Source organism: Hibiscus syriacus, unplaced genomic scaffold (assembly GCF_006381635.1).
Source record: "Hibiscus syriacus cultivar Baekdansim isolate YM2019G1 unplaced genomic scaffold, ASM638163v2 tig00000773_pilon, whole genome shotgun sequence".
Taxonomy (NCBI): domain Eukaryota; kingdom Viridiplantae; phylum Streptophyta; class Magnoliopsida; order Malvales; family Malvaceae; genus Hibiscus; species Hibiscus syriacus.
In genome coordinates, this window is record NW_024061823.1 from 908,055 (window position 1) to 918,959 (window position 10,905).

At 33.5% G+C, this 10,905-nt stretch overlaps 1 protein-coding gene, 1 long non-coding RNA gene, 3 other non-coding genes and 1 pseudogene across 5 annotated transcripts; 2 read left to right on the forward strand and 4 right to left on the reverse strand.

Moving 5' to 3' along the window:
• Positions 1-315: 315 nt before the first annotated feature.
• LOC120218118 lies at positions 316-2,285 on the forward strand. The gene is made up of 3 exons (XM_039215089.1): positions 316-539; positions 1,123-1,877; positions 1,961-2,285. Exons 1-3 carry the CDS (start codon positions 461-463, stop codon positions 2,054-2,056), a joined length of 930 nt encoding a protein of 309 aa, XP_039071020.1. The 5' UTR covers positions 316-460; the 3' UTR covers positions 2,057-2,285.
• A 3,093-nt stretch (positions 2,286-5,378) lies between these two features.
• LOC120218128 lies at positions 5,379-6,392 on the forward strand. The gene is made up of 3 exons (XR_005525213.1): positions 5,379-5,443; positions 5,598-5,968; positions 6,067-6,392. It is a non-coding gene; the product is annotated as an uncharacterized LOC120218128 (long non-coding RNA).
• Positions 6,393-8,021: 1,629 nt separating this feature from the next.
• On the reverse strand, positions 8,022-8,106 carry LOC120218346. Its single transcript, XR_005525233.1, has one exon. It is a non-coding gene; the product is annotated as a small nucleolar RNA Z196/R39/R59 family (small nucleolar RNA).
• A 69-nt stretch (positions 8,107-8,175) lies between these two features.
• Positions 8,176-8,250, reverse strand: LOC120218338. Its single transcript, XR_005525231.1, has one exon. It is a non-coding gene; the product is annotated as a small nucleolar RNA Z195/SNORD33/SNORD32 family (small nucleolar RNA).
• Positions 8,251-8,290: 40 nt separating this feature from the next.
• LOC120218306 lies at positions 8,291-8,376 on the reverse strand (annotated as a pseudogene).
• A 187-nt stretch (positions 8,377-8,563) lies between these two features.
• LOC120218302 lies at positions 8,564-8,657 on the reverse strand. The gene has a single exon (XR_005525222.1). It is a non-coding gene; the product is annotated as a small nucleolar RNA U31b (small nucleolar RNA).
• Between the last annotated feature and the right edge of the window lie 2,248 nt (positions 8,658-10,905).

Here is a 10,905-nt window from a genome sequence, read left to right on the forward strand (position 1 = left end):
TCAAAAGATAATTTTAGCTAATTACCATCAAATCAAAAGATCTGTTGTAGGCCTCCAAGAACGGCCGACAGAGAACGAAAAAATTGGCCCTCCAAGAACGGCCGACAGAGAACGATAAAAATGGCCCTCCAAGAACAGACAACAGGAAAAAGACACTTGCCATCAAATCAAAAGATAGCTAAATACCGAGTACCTAAAGATGAGAACTTTCCTCCCAAAAGTAAATTTCAAACGGATTAAGGCAAATAAAAAGGATCCTTTTTTTATTTCTTTGGCTTTTTCCTACTAATTTTCCTCAACCTACGTGCTGTTACTAAATATTACCATTTCCGCTACTTTGTCTTTTTTTTTTGCCAATACAGCTAGGTTTTCCTTTGCCAAGGGACACCCCACGCACGATTTGTGAGGGGGGAAATAGAGATAAATTTGTGGTACGAAGGAGGGGGAAAGGGAATCAATCATGCCACCAGGTTCTAAGAAAAGAAAAGCTGCCAAGAAAAAGAAGAAGATCGGTTCATCATCTACCAACAACCTACGTGGTACTTTGATTTGCTTTGTTCTTTGGAAATTTTGGTTTGGGTTTTGGTTTTTTATGGATTTGGGATGATGGGTCTTTTTTGTTTTTAGCTTCTTTTGATTGAATCATGCTTGGTTCTGTTTCTGCATTTGTTATTCAGTTCTTTGTTTAATTTGTTGGAGATTTATAGTTAAATGAAATCAGCTTGATGTTCTTAATGGCTGATGTTAATTTTTCTAGTTTTTCCTCTTAACTAATTGATTTGGTTGCTTTTCAATTTGGATTATTGTCCTTTAATCACTTACTGTCCACTTTATGCTTTTTTAGGTCTTGTGGCCATTTTAGCCCATCCTGTATTTTACTTGATTTTGGTCAGAATCTTTGTTCTTGAAAGAACTTGTCTAATGTCTTTTTAGTATTGGTCTTGGTTTTTACTGTTGGTATTTTCATCCAAAATTAGTTCAAAAACCATTTTGCTTAATAAATTTAAAGATTTGTTCATCAGTTTGGCACAGTGTTTATTTTGGTTGTTTCTATAGTGGATTGAAAATTTTGTTGTTTGAATGGTGATTGAAGCTATTGTGATGTTTATCAAATGGTGCTAGGACATGATGATCCGAAAAGCCAAGATGAAAGGGACAGTGATGCTAGTTCCTATGTATCTCAGGATGACCGCACTCACCAGCATGCATTCAGTCAGAGTGAAGATGAAGGAAAAATATCAAAATCACATGTAACTGAGGTGAAGCATGTGGAGAAGACCACTAAAGATGCAGAAAGAACCGAGAAATCGGGATCAGACAATGTTGATTTTAAAATCGGAAAAGGATTGGAGCCAAAGAATGATATTGAGAACACACACGTTTCTATTCAGCATGTGAAGCGCGATAAGAGCTCTAGCAGCAGCAGCAGTAGTAGTGGAAAGAGTAGCTGCAGTAGTTCGGATGATGAATCTCAAGCCTTTAAGATGAAGTCGAAGGAAGAAGCCTCATATGATACCCTGGATAAGACTACTACTGTTTTGTCTGTAGTACCAAAGGTTACTGAAAATGTAACGTTTGAGAATGGTGGAAGTAATTCTGCGGGGAAGACTGTTGCTGTTGATGGTTCGGTAAAAACTGCGTTATCTATGCCAGAGAAAACAGACATTTCTGCAAAGAATTCACTACCTGATGCAGTTGAATCAGGTTTGAAGGCAAGTGAAGAGAATTTGTTGCCCTCGTCAAATGGGATTTCTGGGATTGAATTGGAAGGAGCTGAAGGAAAAAATTTCTCATCTTCAGATATTCCTACGACTGAAAGTAGTGATGTTGCAGAAACAAACCGAACATTAGAGCCTGATGAGCATTCTGAAAAGCAGGTATATCTTGCCCCTATTCTTTTCTACAATCGTGCGTTTGGATATTCCTTATTTCATTTAACTGAAAACTGTTTGATTCACAGCCTCTTGTTGCTTCTACTCCTCCACCGGTGCAAAGAACCTCATGCTTAGGTTGCTGTGGATTGTTTGAAGTTTTACTGGTTCTGGGAGATAATTGAAGTTTCGAATCATCCGCCAAGTTAGATAAACCATATTATACTTTCTTTATAGTTTGCAAAACTGAGTGTTTGAGATATACTGAGGAGGTCATATCCTTTGTCCTGTTGTGGGTGTATGAAACGAGAACTTTAGATCCCCAATTTATTGCTTGCCATTTGATTTTTTTGTCTTCTTTTTTCGGTCATCTGGAATTCTTTTCCGATTTGCAATGATATTGCTTTCAACCTCCTTGTCCTGTTTTTAGCCTTTTTTTTCTTTACGGATCCATTTATTAAAGCTTACAACTAATCACGAACGGTTCCCGGTTGGTCTAGATTAGCTTGATGAATGATGACAATGATACAAAAAACCTTATGGCAGCCTGTTCAGTTGTCTCTTGTCAATGTGTTCCAGCTACAGAGCTACTATGTTGCATTGTTTAGCTATATTGCTCCAACTCCTTATGAAGTGTGCATGTCTAATATATGTGGACACGCATTTAGAATACAACTCTCTACGAACTCTTTAAATACATAAGGATTATTAAACATGCTCGTATCCGACACCCGTACTCGAATCCTGGTTGCATTGTCTCTTGGGGACAGTCTTTGTTTAGTGGTCAACTGTGTAGCAAGCAGTCTGTTGTGCCATTTCAAGTGGATTTAGATTTGACTATTGAAAACAAAACTGTGAACTAAAGAAAAAAGTCTTTCTCAACAGAATAAAACTGCTCCAATAAGATCAATAGGAACTGAATTAAGTTTTAGAAGATCAAGTAAATTAGTCCTTATGTGTGTGTGTGGGGGGGGGGGGGAACTGAAGGAAGCAATGAATCTTTTGAAGAAATTAGTCTCTCATTTTGATCGAATTAAGTCTTTCTCGATAGAGAAAAATTGTTAGGACGGACATAAGATTTTATATTGGGGATTACGTTGCACTAATAAGGATATAGAAACAGATATAAGGACATGCGGGAATGTGAAATAATAATTTTCAAAATTACAGGATATGAGTACAATAAATATAAAATTCTAAAAGATATAAAAAAAAGTCACAAGTTCATAAATAAATTTTTAAAATCACAAGGTTCTTAATTTTTGAGGCCGTGAGATCGAGTTCTATGGAGGGTATTTCATAATTCGGAGGTCTCCTACGGAAGCTGCTCTCAACCTAGTGTTGGGGCAGCCTACTATATTACCTCCTCCTTATCCCATTACATATGGGAACAAGGGACAACCATTTATATTAGATATGTATCCAATTTTTTCCTTGCACTATCTTTGCTAATGCGGACTTATATTTTGGCATTTGATTGACATTTAAATCTAGAAATGTTCGGATCTCATCCAAAAAATCATAATAAATCAGTTGATATTCCAAGCTTCAAAAAATCAACTTCAAATTAAAATATTATTATTATTATATGTTAAATCTAAAAAATAACTTTTGGTATATCCGTGAAGATCAAATGCCCTCCCAATATGTCACTGGAAATCTTCCTGGCTTACTCAACTAATTTTAGTTATATCCCTTCCACATGGGACATCTTCAGTATGTACTCAAGTTGTACTCGTCCTGTAATTATTTCGGAGACGTATTAAGTACTTGAAACGGTTTTAGCGTGCCGTACCCGTGTAATATAAACTAATGTGTTTTCAAAATCGGACTGGACATTGAACCAGTGAAGGTACTGATTCACTAGTTTAACCGGGTTCAATCGCGGTTGAACCGGATTTTATATAAAATAATATATTTTTTTAATTTTACATAATATTCAAAGCAATATTAATATATATGTAACACTTTTTTTAAGTTTAGAATATTAAAAGGTATAAAAATATCACAAGTCATAACATGTATAAATGAAAAATCATAAAATTAAGTGAAACAAAATGATTCAAATCAATTACAACATAATATTTAAGGTAAAACATATTAAATAATAAATATAATTATATAACTATAATCAAAAAAATAAAATTAGGGTTTAAAAAATCATAACAAATGATGTCATTTGGTTTAATTGTTTTAAAAAAAATAATCACACATGGTTAAGAAACATAGAAGAGTATCCCAAAAGTTTAAAGAGTAAAAATATGAGAACAAAACAATCCCACATGGCTAAGAAACATAGAAGAGCATCCCAACTTACTTCTATAAATAATAGAGGTAATTTGACATTCAAAATCATGGAGCCTTTTGATGAGCACAAAGCGAACTATTCTTTCGCTTTTCGCTTCAATTGAGCTTAAATTTTAGGCTTCAATTGAACTTCTAATTTTTTTTTTGAGTTCGAGCCTTTTCGATTTCAAGTTTTAATATTAAATTTCGAGTTGATAATTTTTAGTTCATGAGTTTTTGAGTCGAGTTGAGCTTACTTTTAAAGTTTTCGAGTTTGAGTCGAGCTCAGCGATACTCGAATTTGACTCGGCTCGGTTTAATTTTTTTTTAAAGAAAAAAGTGAACCGGCGGTTCAAACCGGTTTTGCCGGTTTTCAGTCGGTTCACCCCGGTTTTCCCGATTTTCAGCCGGTTCTTCCGGTTCTTTATCGATTCTGTGCTAATCCGATTTTGGGAGTTAACCGGACCAGATAGGCCACCGATTTATGGTTCAACTGGTCGAACTGGTCGGTCCGATCCGATTTTAATAACATTGATATAAACTATGGAGTAAACTTTTAAAATTTCAGAGAACGAGAGACGTATTAAATTTTAAGAGATAAAAATATTTGGAAATAAAATAATTTGGAAATTTCAAGAAAACTACACCAACCCTCTCATCCTAATTACGAGTAATTGATTCACATATTACTCTTCCATATGCGTTAAAAGTGATTTTTTGATTGAGGTGATTGATGAAAAAAGGTATTTCCAGAAAACAAGAATTGACCGAGGACAAAGAGACAGTGCGACAATTATCTCTTTGAAAATGTAGAGTTATTATAATATTTTAGAGTTTTTGTTTTATATATTTTTTATTGAAAATAAATTTTCGTCTTTAAGATTTTATAAATTCATGTTCACACTCTAAAATTTTAAAAATTCAAATTCGTTCTCGTAATATAAAATTTTACGTCAATCCCTAAATAAAAAAAACTAATGATACTATTATTATAGAACATATTACATCATACTTGATCATCATTTGAGCAAGCATTCAAGAAATTTTGTTTAAAATGAGCACGAAGAAAGAATTCTCACTTCTTTATATTTTGAATCAGACAACGTAAGGATGATCATCTTTTTAAAATAATCTAAAATAATTATCAGATAATATTTGTTTCTGATTTCTGTGTAGCTTTTTAAGCATCGAAATAAAAACACAATTTCCGTAGGATAAAAGATGAACACACATCAATCATTTATGCACCGCCATGAATTGCTGCTATGTAGACAAGTTGTGTTACTGTAAGTATGATTAAAAATGCCTCCATCGTTCTCTGCAAATTCAACATATTTCTCACGTTAAACCAAACATACAATAACTGCGGTTTCCTTGAATGAATCTCTTTCCATTCTTACCAAACGAGCATTTCTGAGTTCGAGCTCGATTTCTTTGCAGGCAAATCTGTGGGAAGAAAAACAAGATTTTTCTTGTTAGTTTAGTGACAATGGATTCCAATCTCAAGATGTTAGTTCGAGGCTGACCCCATGGCAAGTACAGTAAGCGTCCAAGCAACGCCAGCAATCGAAGCTGCCGACGGGAAGCTACTAGCGTTCCACGATCGGATATGGTTGATGCCGGCAATAGCCGATGCTACACCGACTACTCCGGCTAGCATAGCGAATGTCACAAAGAATCCGGTGGCAGCATTTCCCATGGGGAAGTATATGGGTGAGAAATCCGCTGGAAGCTTGAATCCAGGTCCTGCAGGGTTCAAACCGGCTAAGTATCTGAATGCAATTTATAGAGCTAAAGACAGGAGGATCAGAGTCATACTATCAGTAAAATCTATAAAGAAAATATATGAATCATAAAAGAAATTGAAATTTTCAGAAGGTATGACACCCCTCGGTCAATCCCTGAGAAGGTCGACTTACCAATGATGAAACCATAATCGATGGCTCTATTCACAGCCCATGCACCAATGCCTAAAACAATGGAATACATGCAGAAATTGAGGAACAAAAGCAGTGCAGCAACAGGTTTCATTTGAGCACTGGCCATTGCAGTTGAATGATTCCTACAACCAATAATGATTATCAAAGGTACATGTGATTGTTGCATATTAGAGGGTGATAGATAGATATAATGAAACCAAATGAAGGGGTTAGGTTGCTTTCTTGCAAAGGCTGCTGGTTTCTAAAGGTGTCTGTAGAGTTGTAAAAAGCGTGCTTCTTGCTCAAGGCAAAAGAATAAACAGATTCTTGTCTGGTTTTCTTGTATTTGGGATGTTCTTTAGAGAATGGTACATTTCTGAAAATTAAGGATTGAACAGTAAGTTGATCCAAGGAGGAAAAGTCATATTCTTTACATTAATTGCCACTTGAAGAGGATCCATTTTAGCTAATTGTGACCTCTGCCACATGGAAAGTGAGTATCTCTTCTATTTATTTATAGAAGTAACATTATCAAAAGAGTAATTGTCGAAATAGTATCCTTTCAATAGCACATAGATGAAGTCATGTTACATTAATTATACCTTTCGAAACACTAGTCTAAAACACCGCTCTTTTACTTGCATGACACATCAAAGGATTATACTGGAGAAATAAAAATTGAGAGAAAATTAAACAGGTTTTATATGAAAGGAATAAATATGAATAATACATGTCAAAAACATGTGTAAGAACAATTTACATATACTTTTTTATATTTTTCATTTGGTTAATATTCATGTATAATATTATATAGCTTTATTTTAATAATTTAAATTTATTACAAGTAGTAATATGTACTATAAAGGTCATTTAAATAATGGACGCTGAAACAAAGTTGATATCTTCTATATGGCCTAAGAAGGCATGGGTGTACATCAATCATGAAAGCAAATTTCATGAATTTCAAACCATCATTTCAATTGGAGAAAGAATTTCATACCGTATCCATTTTAATTGGAGCAAGAATGAGTATAAGTTTAGTGGATAGTAGGTGAATGTAAAAAAACATACTCACCTTAAGTAATGAATAGGTGATAGATTGAGATCTTACCCACCCGCATCCGCCCACCCACTATAAAATTAGTCTGGGTTGATACAAATCAGCCCAAGATAAGCAATGGGTATCCAATTAGGTGATGGGTTTAAAATGGATTTGATAATATATACACATAAAAAATGTAAATTTAAATATTTTATCCGTCGTAGATAATGTAATAGATGAGCATGAAGATGGAAGAAGAGATATCCATACACGTCCCACCTATTTACCCTCCATAGCAATAACATCAAATCTTTAATGTATCTTCACGAAGACATAGAGTGATCCAAACCTGATCCTCTTTCACTATTTACTTCACTTGAGAAAATAACTTCCTATGCACCCAAACAAGTCAAATTTTCTTCACCGTATTGTTTGGGCAATTTTGGATAAAATCCACAATTATTTTTACACATCAAGTGATGAATATAGAGAGACAAACATTCGTACGAAATTATAAAAATAATCATGCGTTGTATCAATTCGACTTCTTACAATCTATTCATGGATTAACTACGAATTCACAATATTAAATATAATTAACAAACTGGAGGGTAAAAACATTCAAGAAACCATGAAAAAAATCGTACGGAATTGTCTAAAAAACAAAAGAATAAATCGTCTCTGGGAAGCTAAAAAAATTCATTTTGAGTTTCCATCATAATTATGAGCAGGGATTTAGTAACAGAAAGCTTACGAGAAAAGAAAAGCTAACCGTGTCGCAAGACCTGTTCACGATTGTCTATCAGCCCTCAAAACGAAACGCCCAGATACCAATATACAATAATCTGGACATTAGATACCACGGGCAACAACAACAACAACAATTTATTCAAACAATTAACATGCAAACTCAGTCGAAAGATGGTGATTATTTGAATAATCTTCACAGATGGATCAGGATTGATAATGATTTACATCATCGATTGCACCAAATTACGGTGGAAAAAGCAATTAAATTCATTAAAAACTGACCCCAATTTTGGAAACAATACGCATAAAGAGATCAGATGGTAGTGCATGTTGGTGTCATCATTCAAATGCAGAGATGATGGATAATATCATCACGCCTCTTTGCAGGCTGGAGATGAAAGAGTGGATTGTTTTGTAAAGATGGATCAGATAAAAGAGATGGTTTTATCACCAGCTTTCATCTGGAGATGAAAGTAGGACTGGGTGTCAAACAACAATCATCATTTCCTTCTCCTAATCTTACACAAAAAATTAAAGAAATCAGTGAAATCGTAACAAATAAATGGATCAGATAGTCGATCGTTAGTAACTCAGCATGTAGAAACTCAGACTGGGTGTCAAGATCAATCTTCATATCCGCATAAAATCGAGTTCAATTCAAAAACTGGATGATGATAAAAAGGAACAAATACATGAAATCAGATAAGAATGTCAATCACCAGCTTTGCATATGAAGACATTTAATGTATGCAAAGTAAGACTGGGGCGACAATAACTATCATCACTTTCCATCTTTAAAAAATGATCATAAAAGGGGGAAAATGCATACAAACTTGATTGAAACTGGAAAATTTTAGTACATATCTACACAGATTGCTCGATGGATATGGGTTTCCTTGAATTCCTTGGGCCCCTTCTTCAAAATCTTCTTAGAAACTGAGAGCTAAAGAGCAGCAAGAGAGATGGCTTAGGGGGAAATAGGGTTTTGGATTGGCCGCTCTGTTTCTCGAGGGACTGAGTTGCGGCATCATTATATAGAGGTAAGGCCGTAGAGGGGTGGCATTTCTAGGGTTTCACTCATTGTTAGGGTTTGTAGTTTGTTCGAGAGATTAGTATATATCAACGGTTCACCTCAGTCCTCTCGCCCTTTACTGTTTAATTGTTGGGTAAACTATACGTTTAATACCTAAACTATTTTTTTATTTTATTTTAGTACCTAAACTTTCATTTATTTCTAAATATATCTAACGTTTAATTTTATTCATTTTAGTACAACATCATTAAAAATTTAACGGCTTTTTTCATAGATGAATTACATCGTTTATTATTCAGTTAATTCTCACTCCCATTTTTTAAACAACAGTTAGACTCAATGCGAGCTTAATTCCACTCAAACTTAGGTCAAATGTTTGACGGGAGAATATGATTATATGAATTGCATGAAAATAGTAAAATAACTTTTTGTCTAATTTTTAAATTTTAGTTTAAATATTACTATTAAATCATACTATATATAAATTGAGATACAATTTTGATGGTAATTAAGAAAATATATTATTTATATATAATTACAATTTTTTTGAAATAATTACCTTGATTGCATTAACCATAAAAGATGTCATATAGAACAATGTCATATATACATTCAAGTCAATCATAAGTAAAATATAATGATGAGCGACTAACGATTGTCTGATGAGCGTGAATTGTTGAGGCAATGACATACAATGATATATCACTCTGACGTCCCTAAACACCAGATATGAAGGAGGAGAATTTGAAAAGTATCCAAAGTGAACTAATGACAAACCAATCCTCCTTTAATCGTAATCTTATCCGACACATCTATCTGAAAGTCAACAAAATATCATATACAAACAACCATGCATCAGGAAAGCAATCAACCAAGGAAATCTGTAGAACCATAAACCAAGAAGAAAACCGAAAGAAGAAACATGCACCGTGAGTTCGAGAGCACTTATTGTTATAATATCCTTTACTATAAAAGGGCTAAGAAAAAATATTATTGAAAATACGATAAAATAAAACTTAAATTTATTAAAATCAAACAACTTTGGACTAGAAAATAAAAACAAAAACCAGAAATGACAGTGGAGTGGCCGGGAAAAGCCACCACCACTGTCCTTGACGCAAAAGAAAAGTGCATAACCAAAGAAATGTGGAACAGATTGTAACTGCAGCAGAGAAAATGTGGAAAAGGGTTTTTTTTTTAAATATGCTTTATGAATAATTTTCTAATTACAATTTAAATTGAAATAACTGTAATTTGTAAGTGATTTCAGTGATAAAAGAGAATATTATTTTTTCTAGAGATCTTATGTTCGAATAATTATGTTTGTAAAGTGTGTTTTGTCAATAATTAAGAAAAATTCTAAACAAACACTATTATGTAATCATCTGAGTTATTAAAAATGACTTAATATAAAAAAATGCCCAAATTATATTTTTTTCCATTTAAGTGCTTAAACTTTTTTAACGTTACTATTTTAAATACATCAATCGTAACGATAGTAAAAAAAAGATCATTATCTAAAACAAGTCGCATTTATATATTTTAAAAAAAATTATTTAAAAAACTTAAATTTATTAAAAGCCCGAAAAATACCTAATTTCAATTTCCATTTTTAATTGTCGTTGATCATCTATGATTACCGTCTCTATTTTCACCCACCCACTGATTGGTCGTTATCTTTTCCATCGTCTTAAACCTCTAAACACAAACTTTTAAATTTCTAATCTTAAATTTAGTGGATGGGATCCTAAAAATCCTTAACCCTAAAATTATTAGGCAAAGATTTAAGGAATTTAGGAGGAAGGAAGGACAACGGGGAGAGGGATCTGAGGGAGAGGGGGGAAGGGGTTAGCACGGAGAGGGGGAAGGAAACGACGGACATGGGGTTGGAAGAAAAATTATAGTGTATTATTTTAAAATAATTTTTTAAAATAATTTTTTTATTTTTTAAAAAAATAAATAAGACACTGTCGTAACCGGTTTTCATCCGGACACGAAATATTA

Bases quoted from the DNA above. Each gene is read 5' to 3' on its own strand.
- LOC120218118 (XM_039215089.1), top strand. From the start codon at position 461: ATGCCACCAGGTTCTAAGAAAAGAAAAGCTGCCAAGAAAAAGAAGAAG. The intron at 540-1,122 runs GTACTTTGATTT...AAATGGTGCTAG, and splicing joins ATCTACCAACAACCTACGTG to GACATGATGATCCGAAAAGC. The intron at 1,878-1,960 runs GTATATCTTGCC...TTTGATTCACAG, and splicing joins ATGAGCATTCTGAAAAGCAG to CCTCTTGTTGCTTCTACTCC.